This window comes from Rhea pennata, chromosome 20, assembly GCF_028389875.1.
Source record: "Rhea pennata isolate bPtePen1 chromosome 20, bPtePen1.pri, whole genome shotgun sequence".
Taxonomy (NCBI): Eukaryota; Metazoa; Chordata; class Aves; order Rheiformes; family Rheidae; genus Rhea; species Rhea pennata.
The window spans coordinates 4,344,093-4,358,751 of record NC_084682.1 but is presented as its reverse complement, the minus strand read 5'-3'; the positions used below and the strand labels follow the sequence as shown (position 1 = coordinate 4,358,751).

General features: G+C 38.1%; 1 protein-coding gene across 2 annotated transcripts in view; it reads left to right on the top strand.

The window, feature by feature from the left end:
- ULK2 (unc-51 like autophagy activating kinase 2) overlaps positions 1 to 14,659 on the top strand; it is a 44,044-nt gene that overhangs the window by 18,393 nt on the left and 10,992 nt on the right. For both annotated transcript variants that reach the window (XM_062592213.1, XM_062592214.1), the window contains 11 exons: positions 750 to 851; positions 1,219 to 1,277; positions 1,559 to 1,641; positions 6,198 to 6,248; positions 6,606 to 6,694; positions 7,382 to 7,553; positions 8,487 to 8,547; positions 8,794 to 8,886; positions 12,125 to 12,262; positions 13,271 to 13,416; positions 13,651 to 13,731. In XM_062592213.1, the coding sequence (XP_062448197.1) occupies positions 750 to 851; positions 1,219 to 1,277; positions 1,559 to 1,641; positions 6,198 to 6,248; positions 6,606 to 6,694; positions 7,382 to 7,553; positions 8,487 to 8,547; positions 8,794 to 8,886; positions 12,125 to 12,262; positions 13,271 to 13,416; positions 13,651 to 13,731 (1,075 nt within the window). The remainder of the gene's footprint in view (positions 1 to 749; positions 852 to 1,218; positions 1,278 to 1,558; positions 1,642 to 6,197; positions 6,249 to 6,605; positions 6,695 to 7,381; positions 7,554 to 8,486; positions 8,548 to 8,793; positions 8,887 to 12,124; positions 12,263 to 13,270; positions 13,417 to 13,650; positions 13,732 to 14,659) is intronic.

The window sequence follows — 14,659 nt, the reverse complement described above, 5'->3', positions numbered from 1 at the left end:
ATCGTAGCAAAATAGGTGATACATTTCAGGATCGATTTTTTGGCTCATAAAGTAGTTAATTACCCTATACAAGCTTCTTTTTATTTTCTTTTTTTTTTTCCCTGAAATAGGCTTTGTCCTTTTTCCATTTTCTAGAGAAGTAGAAGATGATGGAATACAAGCTAGAAGATCCTTTATACTAGAAAATGATTTGATGTTTCCATTCCAGTTATTTAATGTATTCTCTCACACATGAGTGGTTTTTTGTTTGTGTTTTTTAAACAATTTAGAGTTAATCACTTTTAATTTTTTGAGCTGTTTGGCACTGCCACTAACCTGCTGTATGGTCATAGGAAAATCATTTCACTTTCCTTTGTCTTGGTGTTCCCACCTGTAAAATGGTGATAATGGTGTTGCTTGTGAAGAGCTTGGTTATTTGCCCACAAATTGGACTGCATTAATCAAGTAACACCTACCTATTATTTCCATACATGCAAATTGTTAGTCTGTTTCTTTAGAACATCAACATTTCCAGCCTATGTTTCTAAAACATAGCTTTCATTTTAGATAATATAATACAGTTGTTGCCTTTGAATTTGTATAATGATGCAGACTAAAATGTTACTTTTACCTTAAAATATTTACTCTTTTCAACAAATTGGTCTCTTAATACTGCTCTGAAGTTGATGTGACAGACAAACTGTGTAATTTGTACTTCTATGGCTTTGGGTTTTTTTGTTTTACCTTCTGAGATTCTTCTGTAATTTCAGGCCCCTGAAGTGATTATGTCTCAACACTACGATGCTAAAGCAGACCTGTGGAGCATAGGAACTGTGATTTATCAGTGTCTTGTTGGAAAACCACCTTTTCAGGTAATGCTTTATTTTGCCTTTGCTCTTTCTATTGCTATTTATATTGTCATGGAAATTCTTTCAGCATTTCCTTCTAGTGATGAAAGCAGAAGTAAGGAGTGATGCCCCAAATGTAGTATCAGTGCTTCAAAGGCCAGGTGGCTTGAGGATACCAAAGCAGAGGTTGTTCAGAATTAAGTCTTTGTTAGATCAGTGTGTTTATTCCTGAGCAAATGTATAAGGATATTCAGAACTGAAGTCACTGCTGTGCTTGAATTTTTCTCCTTCATGCCCTTCTGCAAAAACCTCCTGTTTGTGTGTGCATAGATAAGAAAGCTATTTTCTGCCTTAAACTGAGCTTTAGTTAATGTTCATTTTTATTTGACAGGCCAATAGTCCTCAAGACTTGAGAATGTTTTATGAAAAGAACAGGAATTTGATTCCTAGGTATGTCACAATGACCTTTCCTTCATTTATGTTTGTTAACACTTCTTTTCATCTTTGGGAGTGCCTGGGATTGATAAAAATTCTTGATGTCACTTACTTGACAGGGAAGATTACAATATCTGTGGCTCATGTTGCATTTTGCCTTTGTTCTACCTTGCTGAGTTGAAAGTGTCTTAAGGCTGTTGAGTGTGTGTAGTGAAGACTTGGGGACATGACAGAATGTTGACTTCCTGGGTAGTTAATAGAAATGTAATTTATGTTTTGCTTCCTTCTGTGTGCAGTATTCCTAGGGAAACATCAGCTTATCTGGCTGACCTGCTGTTGGGTTTGCTTCAAAGAAACCAAAAAGATAGGATGGACTTTGGTATGTAACTTTCGTTTTTCTCTCTTGATTTTTGTTGTTATGCAGCCAGAATAACTGTCTTGACTTTGTCTTCAGCCAATTACACAAAGTGAAATCTTTCTTTTCTTTCCTGTTGTCGTGAAGGAGATAGAGTAGCCAAAAAAACCCTATTAGGTAACCGCTGTCAGTCAGTAAGTGGTATATGTAAAGTATGACTTTGATTGTGGTTGAGTTGTGAAATGTAGATGGGTTCACTTCTTCCAAGTGCTTTTTTCCTTCCCCAGTGTTAGTTCATGGAGAAAGGTGGTGGTAACTGAATGTTATGGAGACAGGATAACTCGTTTTTAAATTTTCTGTTTCCTTCTGTGTTCTATTCAAGTCCAAAAGCAGTTGATGTGGAACACCTACTCCTTGACACAAGATTGTAAAGTTCAAATGCCCCACATGCAACTCGTAGTTTCCAAGAAACAACATTTTTGTAATCATTGTGTACTTGTAAGCATTTGGAAAGTTAATGACTAGAAACATAAGAAACAGTAGTGACATTACAGGATCGTACGCTATAGCATTTCTCTTCCAGTATCTGCATGTCTGTAACCATTGGGGAATGTCTTCAACTAAAACCTTGCTCTGCCAAGCTGAGGTTTTATCTCTGCCCAGCAGAGGTATGGTAGCAATTTGCACAAGGACTAAGGAAAAGGGCTTTTTCTCTCTGGTTATTTTCCAGTGGATGCAACTGTCTTCATCATATTATTTCATGTCATGGTCTTTTTTGTTATGTTAAATGCTCTTTTGGCTTCCAACTGCCTGAAAAAATTTCTGATTTTCATGTCATTTCGGTTGCAGAAATGTAATAAAAAATAATGGAAGAACCCTACTTTAGGAAGCTGCTTTAAATTGTTTACTCCTTGTTATCTTCTCATGAAGATTACAAATATCTTAAGTGTTTAATGGCACAGATTGCTTGTGTCTAATTTGACCTGGAAGCTATATGTGTATGTACAGGAAAGCAATGAGGAATAGATGTAACATCAAAATTGTCCATACTTGCCAAAGTGAGTTCCTCCTATTGTGCTTAGAAATTGCTAGCTTTAAAGACTTCTGTATTTTAGTGAAATATTTCCACTATTTTTTAAGCCAAAAAGCAATGAAACAACAGTTGTATCTTGATAATTGTTTGAGTTCTAAATTTTTTTTTAAAAAAACAAAGCATCTTATTTTGATGGCTGTGGAAAATGCTTTTTGCTTTCAGGAAGAGGTATGGCACCTGAAAAACAGAATTCTTTGATTGCTTTGAATGAATATTTCCTCCCCAGTTTGTAAAGAGATTGCTGGAGGGAAAGAACCCTATCTCTGGGTCACTTTAATGCTATGTAATTTGCTGATTCTGTGATGTGGACATCTGGCTACCTCACTTAAAAGCGAAAATGAGGCAGACGTATTTCACACAGGCCAGTGGAAACTGGCCAAACCAGCCAAACTGTTGGCTTGTTTTTTTTGCCATTCCTGGCACACGTGTATTTTAATACAGAAAACAAGCAGTGAGGGACTCCTTAAAGTATGATAAATTAGCTGGGATGTGTGTTTTCCCCATCTTTATTAGACTTTGGAAACAACACATGGAAGAGTCTCTCTCCTTAGGATCTGACCTGGGAGATTAACATATTTCTCAAGAAAACTATGGTCAGTTTAACTTTTTTAGGCCACAGTTTTGGAGGTACTTCTCAGTCAACCTCTGAAACAGGAGTAAGGTTTAAATCTGAGTCTTTGGAAAACACGCATGGCTTCACATCCATCACAAATGAGAGTATCCCCCAAGTGTACACTTTACATTTCCTGTGTGTAACTCCAGAGGAAACTTACCCTGCAACTTGGTCAGCATCTTTACTGTACCTTGACTAAAGTTAGCATGCTATTCGATTACTGCAATCCCTGCTTAGGGGGCTGCGTTTTGATTAGTTGGGATGCTAAGCCTAGTGCATGCTAGGCTGGCAGTCCCTTAACAAAAGTGGAGTTGTTTGGCTCCAGTTTACTGCTGTTTGGCTTTTCCTCTTTCACTGGAGATCTTTGATTGCAGAACATTATATTCTATCCTCTTCAGATTACAAGACTGTCAAATCAGTACCATTGACTCATTCAGAATGGCTAGAACCATTTCCTCTTCAAAATCAGTCAGGAGTAGAGTTTAGGTTTGTGTGTGCTTTGTACTGACTGGATTGTCTGTTACTTCAGTTTTGAAGGGAGTTTTTGTTGCTGCTGTTTTTGTTAGCTGTTCCTACTAAAGTATTTTTTTTTAATGTAAATCAAGGCAGCATTTTCTTAATATGATAACTGAAAAGTTAAGTCTTGGTCACTTCTTTCTACTTGCATCTATATGACATATTATTTGTGGTAGGTGCTTGAATTACTACCCTGTTGGTGGTTGTGATTTTATCATGGCTCCCGAGAAATGTTAATTTTGAACTTTTAGCTAATTAAAGTTAATTTAGCTAAAGTTAACTTTCTATCAATAACAATGCATTTTATATTGAGGTTTGTTTTAGCAACAAGATAGGTGAATCTATCATGATAATCTATGGAATGGGATGAAAGAGCTTAAACTGTGGAGTCTCTTCAGGCTCTTTTTGTAGAAAAGGCCTAGCTTTTCCTTACCACAATCTACAAGCTCTTAGATGCTGAGATCCTAGGGTGAGTCACAATAAAAATTGAGACATCTCAGTTTGGTTTCTGCTTGTGAAACTGGAACATTGCTATTTAGTTATACGTGCAAGCTGCGATTTGATGTGGTACTGAAATATGCAAATGGTTATCACATATGGTTCTTGTGTGTTTGTGGTAAGAAAACTAAGTTTTCATATTTGTTAGGTTGTAGAAATAAGAAGATTCAGAGGCTTTTTGCTTCTTCACTAGATGCTTAAGACTTTCCAGATTACTTTTTTTTTTCCTTCTCAATTTCTACTATGTTTTGCTCAAGAAATGGCAAACAAATTTTAGGGGAATAATTTGAAATTTAAAATATTAGTAGCAGCATAATTCAAGGTATTGCTCTTCTGAGAATTAGGCATGGATTTCTTTGTGTGGACATGACTGAAATAAACTGGTTTAGTTGCCCTTCTTGGAAACTTTAGCTGCCCTTCAGATCCAGAAGAAACTGAAGATATTTGGGTGAAATTTCCTATATGACAGTGACAGTATTCAGTTGTTGATTTGAAAATTTGTGTGTGTAGAAGAATTGATATATCACAAATGCAGACTTTGAGTAATCGCTTTCACCTTGCTCTTTGTGTATGCTGATCCTTAAGTTTCTTCAAACAGGGGAAACTTACTGTATCCTTTACAGTAGTGGAGGACTGTGTGCTTAGAAAGAAAAATACAAAGCAGACTGGTAGTGATGAAAGTCATGTTTCCCTTGGCCGAGCCACTGAAGGGCCTCAAAGGGGCTGCTCTGGAATGTGCTTAGCAAAGGGAGTGAAAGGGAGAGTGTATAACTGAGCACAGTTGCTTGTTGTTAAAGTAAAAATAGCACTGGAAATCTTGCTGATCTTGTAGCAATATAAAGTAGAACAGCAGGTGTTGTACAAAAGCTCGAGAACACCTGATCCTCCTATTAAAGTTAATCATTATACAGTTCGTGCATTACAGCTAGCTTCTCTTCCTTATCAGGTCATTGAAGAAAGTGTTGAAGGAAGAGAGACTGCAGGCCTCTGCTTCATTTTTTTTCTTGTTATTTGCTTAGGTCCAATGAACAGTATTGTTTTTCCTCAACTGCTAGAACATTATAGTTCACAAAGCTCTGCAGCTAGCTTCCACCATCCCTCAATTTTCCCTAGTTAGCTGAAAGTCTCTTCTTGCAGAATGAAATCCGCCATACAAACTGTTAGCCAGCTGGATGCACTAAGTCAATTAAGTGCATCTCTGTGTACCCAATTACAAACAAAAGAAATGCTTCCGTTGTTGAAACAGTAACAAGTTAACTGAACAAGCTGTTAAAGAAAATTTATGTAATTCTGCCCTAAACTGTGAAGCATCTGCCCGGGCAATGTTTTGCTGTTGGGAAGAAGGAAGGAGAATTGCTGCTGCTCTGTTTTGATCTTTGGCCACCTAAGGAGCAGCATTAACCAATTCAAAAATAAGTTAACATCAGTCCTTGGGGGAAAATACTGGCACTGTCGAAGTGGAAATATTTAGTGTTTGAAGTAAAAGATACTCATTATTTTGAAAAACAAAGTAGAACTGAACTAAGCCATATTGAATATAGAGAACCTAATTTTATGATGACTAGAAGAAGGCTTCTACTGTACATGATCCTTAAACCCAGTCATATGATGTCCTTTAATAATCCAATTTGGTTTACCTTGCTGGCTCTTGCTTTGAAGTTATTCAGTTGATTGCGTTTCCTTTCCAAATGCTGTTGCAACATGTAACATAAAGAAAGGTTTTAGTCTTTTAAGTCCTTCACCTTCTGGCAATGAAATACTGATTCAGGAAAAGCAATGATTTATCATCTGCAATATAGGCTTCAAGTTCCATGTCGTCTGTACGTTAACTCATGTTAGTTATTGTTTCTTGTTCTACAGAAGCATTTTTCAACCACCCTTTCCTGGATCAGGTTTCAACAGTCAAAAAGTGTAAGTAGTTTTGTTTTTTCACTTGCTTATATAAATGGCAAATGTTGGGGAGGAGCGGAAACCTGCCAATATCAGTGAGTATTTTGAGACATTTTCCTGAGTTTGACCATTATGCTCTGTTGTAAGCCTAAAAGAGTTGAATCCTTTTGTTTTATGATGTCCTGAAATGTGATACTTATTTACCAGTTCCTTTGATGTTTAAACTAAAAACCTTGGTATGTTTAAGAATGTGCTGTGATTATAAGCTGTATAAGAGTTTATGAAAGCAAATCAGTGAGGAAGTGAATTTGTTTGAAATTCAGCCTTTCAGAATGTTCAATTCCATTGTTCCTTTCCTCCTGGATTTTCTTCTTCCAGCTTGTCCTGTACCAGTGCCCACATACACAGGCTCAGTCTCTGGCAGTTCCTGTGGTAGTTCTCCTTCGTGTCGTTTTGCTTCTCCTCCGGTAAGTTCTCTGTTTCTTTCACAACAGTCTCTCGAAAATATTTTCTGTAGTGTTTTAGGCAAGAGTTACTGAATTTTCAATCTTTCAATTCTAGGACAGTGTAAACTATCATGTTAAAGAATGCAGAGCAAGGAATGCTACTGTCCTTTGATAGAACATTTTAGTCTTCTCTTTCTCCTTGTGTTTTGTAGGGGTTCTTGTTTTTTATTTGTTTTAAAAAAAATCAAATATTAGAGTAACAAATCTTTATGTCTGCTAATATGGCTTGCAGCATGATGAATGGTACAGATAATTCTTAAACTGGCCTTTGTGGTTCAAGGTCCTTTAAATGAAAGCCAACAGTTCGTATCAGAATAATGTGTTTTTTAGAAGAGGTACATTTGTATCATCAGGAATGATTGATTAAATAGCACTCAACAAAATACACTGCCAGTTTAATAAAGAGCTGTCCAAACTGACGTTACAAGATTATTTGATATTTGAAGTCTCCACATTCAAATACAACTTACTTTTAAAACTTAATCCAAAATTCCCTGCATCCTTTTCAACAGGATGTGCAAAAGCTAGTGACGATTCTTATTTTGGAAGATTTATAGTTTTAAAAAAAGCAATTCTACATTCTGAATCACTGGATTTACAGCTGCTTTTTACTTTTTTTTTTTTTTTTCTTTTTTCCCTCTTCTCCAGTCTCTGCCAGACATGCAGCATATTCAAGAAGAAAATTTGTCCTCCCCTCCGTTGGGTCCTCCTAACTATCTTCAAGTGTCTAAAGACTCTGCCAGTACCAGTAGCAAGAACTCCTCTTGTGACACAGATGACTTTGTTCTTGTCCCACACAACATTTCTTCAGATCACTCATGTAAGTGATCTGAAGAACTTTCCTTAATTTTGCATTTTAAAACTTTTCCACTTGTAGCATGCCTTCATGTCCTGTTATTGCTTAGCTTTTTCTTTTTTCCTCTAAATGTATCTTAATTCACACTGAGAACTTTTCAGTTTGATCGCTCTTTGAAGCGCGGCTATCCAGTATCTATGCATCCTAGGGATGTTTTCACCTTCTACTAAGTTGCTAGACATGCCAATGATGCAGGCAGAGAGTTCAATAATACCAAAGTCATTTGAAAAACACTGGTGTTCTGTCACAAGAAAAAAAATGAACAAAAAGTAAACAATGGCTGATAAGAAACCCGAGGAATCTCTCAGTGGAGGCAGACACATTGTGACCTCTGGACTAACTGAACAGTCCATGCTGTAGAACATTAGATAATAAATCAGTGCAGCTAAAACGCAATAAATGCTTAACAGGAAAGGTTAGGCATCAGATCTGACTTGTACAGTAGACAGACTTGGATTTAGCACGCTGTTGTTTTATGGCATCTTCCAAACCTGACTTGCTGTTGTGAAGCCAGTCAGCTGGTTTCCACATAGTGCCACCAACTCATGTTGTATATTTGAATAAATTAGTGCCTTGATCTCTGAAGTGTTTCTGCAATACACTATTGTAAGTTTCCCAATGCTGATACCTTGTAACCTCAAATAGTGGATTTTATTTCAAAACTGTTAGTATGGGGGGGAGGAGGGAATAAACCGTTGTTAAAGATCTATTTTCTCTGACTATGTTTTTATTGTAAGTCATATCTGAGGTATTTTCATATACAAAGCAGTTTGTGGAAAATTTTTGTGTTTACAAAAGCTTATTAATAATGGCTATTTCTGCAACAGTAATATTGGAGATATTTTCTGAGATACTACTGTGATGTGGATTTTCAATGTGTTCTTCTGCTTGTTGTAGATGATATGCCATTGGGAGCAGCTGGCAGGCGGGCTTCGAGCGAGTTCTTGATGTGTGGAGGGTAGGTGTGCTGAGCTTTATCCAAAAGAAGTCTCATATTCTAAAACTGATACTGCAGCTTTAGAAGGGGTTGCTGGGTGTTTGGCAGTGATGGGTTTACATTGCTGTGTGTGGACTTTCTTAAAGATTAGTATGCCAAATTGAATTTAATATGAATGTGTAAACAGCTTGAATTCAGAAAGTTTTGTTGGAAAGCAAATACTCTTTCTTGTATGAGAATTTTTGACAGTGTTTCTTGTTTTCACAGGCAGTCACCATTAACTATTTCTGGAAGCTCAGGAACTGTACAGAAACCATCCTCAGCCTCATCTCGAAGTACTGCTTCTGGTACAGCTAACAGGTGTGTGATGAAGGCTTACTTCCTCTCTTTTTAAAAGGTTCCCTTCTATATTTGTATCTTTATTGTGAATGACTACTGAAAAGTGAATTGAAATAGAAACTAGGATATCGTTCCAGGCTTTCTGTCTACACTTAATGTGTTGTAGGGGCTGATGGTTGTGTAGCTAACTTCCAGCTCAGATGCATCCCAAAAGGATTTCCTTGAAGCAGAGTATTCTTTTGTATATAGAGTGTTCTTTTGTTTAAATTTTGAACTGATGAAAAGCAGAAACTTCAGAGAGAGAACTGGTCTGTCCCTTTGGTGTTATGAAATACAGCATGTTTTTCATTTAGCGAGTCAAGATGTTGAATACAGTATACATTTTCAGAAGTTGTGTGAGAAGAGGAACTTACAATACCGAGTTTCCTATGGATGTGTGTCTTGTGGCTGGATTGTCTTGTGTTTGGTAATTGGGTGTGAGCTCTCTAGAAGCTGTTACCATTAATGTGGCATTTTTGTCTCACAAAATACCAAAGAAACCACATGATAAAGTGGGTGTGTATTGCAGCTTTTCCATCAGCAGGGCTGTTAATAAGGTCCCTTTCTTTTGTGTGGATGGAGACAGTTTCCAGTGGTTTGAAATAAAATTGGTATTCATCAGTGCTACCTAGGAACTTTTCTTTACTGGAAAATGTAAAGCACAACGTTTAACTATTCATTTAATATCTAAACAGGAGGGTTACATTTGTCATTTGACCAAATAATGCATTTCTTACTGTTTTCAGGACAAAATAAAAAGAGGATGAATGGCCAAAGGGGGAATAAGTGTGATGTTGGCTGTATTTTCGGCTTATGCTACTATTACAGAACTGTGAGTCAGCATAATTTGTTTAGAAATGCTTGTCCTAAGAGAAGTTTGCTACTTCATGCTGATCAAAAAAGCAGTTTGTGTAATTTGCTGACATGGTCTATTAAGAAAGCATTAGCCTTAGCTTTAAGGGCAGATAATGTGGATGGTTTGGCTTTTAAAGACCTGTTTGCTCTAGAATGTCCATGTCCAAATTTTTATAAATACCTTATAATTTCCTATTTTAAGTTGTTATAGACAGTTTTTAGAATTTTATAAAAATATAGCTGTGTTCTTTGTACAGTAGCAAGATAAGAGTTAAATGGTTGTGTGATTAGAAACAAGTGCCCTGTGTTCATACTTTCAGTATTGTAATAGTTTGATCTGGTTATTGATTGAGCAAATCTGGTGACTAACTGGCTGCTTCAGACATGGTCTGAAGGAAGCAGAGTGTGTATCTGATTCTACAGGATGCTGCTTTTGTTCTTTTTTCAGGCTGAGAAATGTTATTTCATAGTGGGTGGTTTTCAAAAAAAAGTCCTTATTCGCTATAAAACAGTGAGTTTTTCTGATTAGTTCATCAAATGATGAATTGTACCCACAGTTACATTACTTTATGGCAAGTGCAAGAGGCTGTGACACTTCTCAGGCTCTGGTCAGAACAGGCAAAATAGGTGGAGGCAGTTCATTCTTATGTGGTTAGATAGTTATTTTGCTCTCTAGATCCCACAGAAATGGGATTTGCCCATAACTCTGCACATGTCTATAGAGCATCTTTCTCTAATCAGTTACAAACCACATCAGACTAGAAGATGACTGATCAGAGCACTCTGGGCCTGAGCTGGGGAGCCCTGATGGAAGGAAGACCAAGTACTGTCTCACCGCGGCACCATGCTAACACAGCATTGCTGCTTCCAGCTAGCTCACAGCACACAAGGCCTGCTCAAATCTACCTGCAAAGCTGTGTGAGAGCAGGGGAAGCCATTTCACAGGCTAAGCCCTATAAAAATCACCTCCATACCCACCGCAGTGGCACTGTTGCAGGTGCTGCCGCTTCTCCTCTGCGGGAGGTCGGGCTGCGGAGCCTCCCTGCGCCGCCTCGGCTTGGCGCGTTAATCCTCGCAGGCTGCCCGCTGCGTTTGCGGGGGTTTCGCTTGTTGAGGCCTTCTCTTTGCATGGATGCTTTCAGGCCTTCCTCCTACCGTGCGGCCACAGCTACAGATTTGTTCTGTCTTCTCCAGGCTGGCCACTGTGGTATGCCAGGCTTAGGACTTCCTTAACGCACAGCTGAGGAACTTTGCAAGTATGAGTTTGAATTCGGTAAAACTGATGAGGCTGCTAAAGAACGTCAGTACGGGTTTATTCAGGTCTATTCAAGCTGACTTCCATATTTTTCGGTAGTATCTAGTAACTAGGTGACAGTGAAAGGACAAACTTCTTCCTTTTGCTGGGGAAAGACTATGCGTATTAGCAAGTAGTATTTCATTCCTAGTCATAATAAAGGGAATGGGACAAATAGAATCAGAAATCCAGATTTGTGTTCAACAGTAGCCAAACAGTGAGTGCTGTAAGTACTTTTTTTCTAGAGCTTATGACAAGAGTGGTGGAACTTTTTTTATTCACATTTCTTCTAATAATTTCCCTTCTTTGCCTTTCCATTCTCTGAAGAGATGGAAATAAAGGACCACATACTAAGCTGATTGTTTTCCAAAAAGCCCTTTAGTTTGCAATTATTTCAGCATAGTTCCATATTCTTTTAAAAGTGTTGATAACTGATTACGTTGCAATGGTTTGATTTCTCTTATCAGCTGGAACACGGAGGTAAGCCAGGTCACTGGCACTGAGCTGAACTTGGGTAATGCTAATCTGCAGTTGAGGTCTGCGGATTAATGTTCAGGTGTGTGGTTTTGGTCACTTTGTCAGGAGTTGGTTACATAACATGTTTTCTTTTCGTAAGTTCACTGTGTCTCTTAGGATATCTCTGACTGTGCTTTAGTGGCTTTTGTACACATTCCAGCCTCGCTGCTGAACTTCCTGTTCTTAACGCGGTGGGTTTTCCTAGAATGCTATTTTGAAATGTGATAAACAGAGCAGGCTGACAGGCAGGAAGTCCCAGGGATTGGCGGATTGCGGTGATGCATGACAGACGGCTTCAGCTGGTACTGCCCTCTCAGCTCAGTCTGATACTAGTCAGTGTAAGAAAGCTGGTTAGTTAGAAGTGGTTCTTTGTCTTTCTCTGTGAAGTGTTACAGCTAGATTTGGACAAGCTAAGGTTATACTGCGTGCAGGAAGTACAGAATTAGTTTATTTACCTGCTTCTCAGATTTTTCTTGGAATTTAGACAATGGTACAGTTTACAGAAAGAGCTACCTACCTGTATTCATCTCCTTTCTCAATGCCTTCCAACTTCAGGCATTGTCAGCCTTCAGTATCGCCCCGCAGTGAAACGGCACCTATTCCAGTTCCCACTCAGCTACGGAATTACCAGCGTATTGAGCAGAACCTCTCCTCCACTGCCAGCCCTGTGTCAAATCCCCACGGATCACCAAGGTGAGCTTTGACTCCTTGGTTCGAGTTTGTGTTTGTGTCCTGACAGATGTCCATGCTTTCTTGTTGATGTCATGTTTTTCTTCACAAGACTGTGCTAGAGACATTTTAACAATAACAAGTAATAGTCCCTCAGAATCTGTAGTAAGATCATTGGGTGGGTGGTTGGAATTTTTCTCTATTGACGAATATGCATGTTCTTTCACTCAAATGTTACCAAGAAGGTAAAAGATCAAGTCTTGCTTTTTTATTCCTTGTTGTGAATTTTGTGGCATTACATCTTGAACTAGAATGTCAGTAATAAGTTACATTTTGTTTTCACACATTAGTGATGAGATGAATGCGTTGTTCCATAGAATATCAAGGAACACTTTTTGGTGTGCTGGTTAACCAATTTGTCTCAATGCAAAGCCTCAGTGTGATGCTCTTGCTATAGACCATAAGACAGACAGGATTGGGAGGATGAAAGTCAAAGAAACAGACTACCTAAAAGTGGTGATCTTTAAAAAATAGAATGATTCTTTGGGTTTTTCAGGATCTTTGATTTTATAACTGTTGCTGCATGTGGGAAGGATCTTTCTTTTGAGTAATCCTCTCTAAATTTGTGACCTGTATGCCAGGTCAAGTCCTTAGAAACCTTTTGTCATATCTTTTTGTTATAAGTTCCTTCCTTTTCCTACCACAAAAACTGGTGTTTGCAGCATTGTATTTCACTCTGTTGTGAAATTACAAATTTGATTGGCTTGTCTGAAGAGTAGGAATTCGTGTACTAAGGGATATCTGTTCTAAATTTCTCCAGTTAAGCAAACTATTATGGCATTAAAAGTTAAAATCCCAGTATGAACAAATGGAATTAAATGTTGGTTTTTTTCAGTGTGGAAGGTTTACCTTATTAGTTTATTAAAATTCAGTGTTTAATTGATTATTACATGCTTTAGAGGATTCTGAAGCTTATCCTGAAGAACCACAGTTACTTTATGGTGTGTGTAACCTTTCTTTTCACCTTGTTAGAGCTGCAGTTGTGAGACGCTCAAATACTAGCCCAATGGGCTTTGTGAAGATGGGCTCCTGTTCTCCAATACCAGCAGACACTGCACAGGGTGTTGGGCGCAGGTTATCCACAGGATCTTCAAGACCGTATTCTCCTTCACCACTAGGTGAGCCCATAAATTCTTGGTAATTACTGGAGGTGTATCTGCAACAGTGATTTGGGACAGTAATCTGTGCTCAAAATTATCTTAAACTGAAATCTGCCCAGCCAGATCATGTTTGCAGAAATCATTTCTGTTATATGACTGGCAAAAGTAAACAAAATGAGTTTTGTTTTGCTTTGCTTTCCTTTGTAGGTGAAACATAAAGTGTAAATTTGTGTTTTGATTTTGTTTGCATAGTTGGAACCATACCTGAGCAGCTCGGACACTGTTGTTGCGGACAGCTTCAAGGACACGAATCAAGGAGTAGAAATTTTTCAGGTGAGTGACTTCAGACAATGTAACCAGTACTATTTTGATACAGCTTCTACTGGATTTTGTGAAGGAGGAGGAGGGTCAGCTCTACATTAATATGAGTTAATAGGATACACTGGATAAGTGATGAACTGATGTGTTGTAAAAATTTAGCCTGATTCTGGCTATCTCAAGACTCTTTTTCCCATAGTTAATTCCCTAGACAATGAGGGATACCGTAGTTTCTTTTTGTCAAGATTAAAAAGGAACTCTGATAATGTTTCCCCTCAAATCACCAAACAGGAGTGGAAGCGGATAGATGATAATGAATGGTAGTAGCATACTTCCCGTCCGTCATACTGGTGCTCAGAAAAGGGAGGAAGATCTGCCAGTGTTCAGCATGTAACATGTTTTTGTCATTCCCTTTGGAAATTGACTGGGATCTGATGTCAATACTGCTAAGCATTCAGTAAGCTTTGCCAATCATAAATTTTTGGGGCATGCCAGCAGAAAAAGCAGTGATCAGAGAGAACAGAAGGACTTCAAGATGTTTTGAGAACCCTGTAAGGCGGAATAGTTCTGTAACATCAGACAGGTAGGACAAAAGAATGTGCAACTTAGCACGTTGTTGTTCTGCTCTACCCCCAGCTTAAGTGAAAGATTTTTATCTAAAATATTTTTTTACATTCTAAGAGATGATGCTGAACTTGCAGTGTGATTTCTGCCCTTCTTCCCCTGCCCCCCCCCTCCATGTTTTAAACACTTCCCAAAATCAGCTGGAGATGATAGAACCTTCAGTTCTTGGAGTACTTATATATTTCTAATATCCTGAAATTGTTTCATTCATATGAAATAAGTCCTATAGCATGTCTCAAATTGCAATCATTACTGCCATACTACTAGCAGCTTCAGCAGAAGACAAGCAGATGACTGAATCATCAGATATGAAATTTTC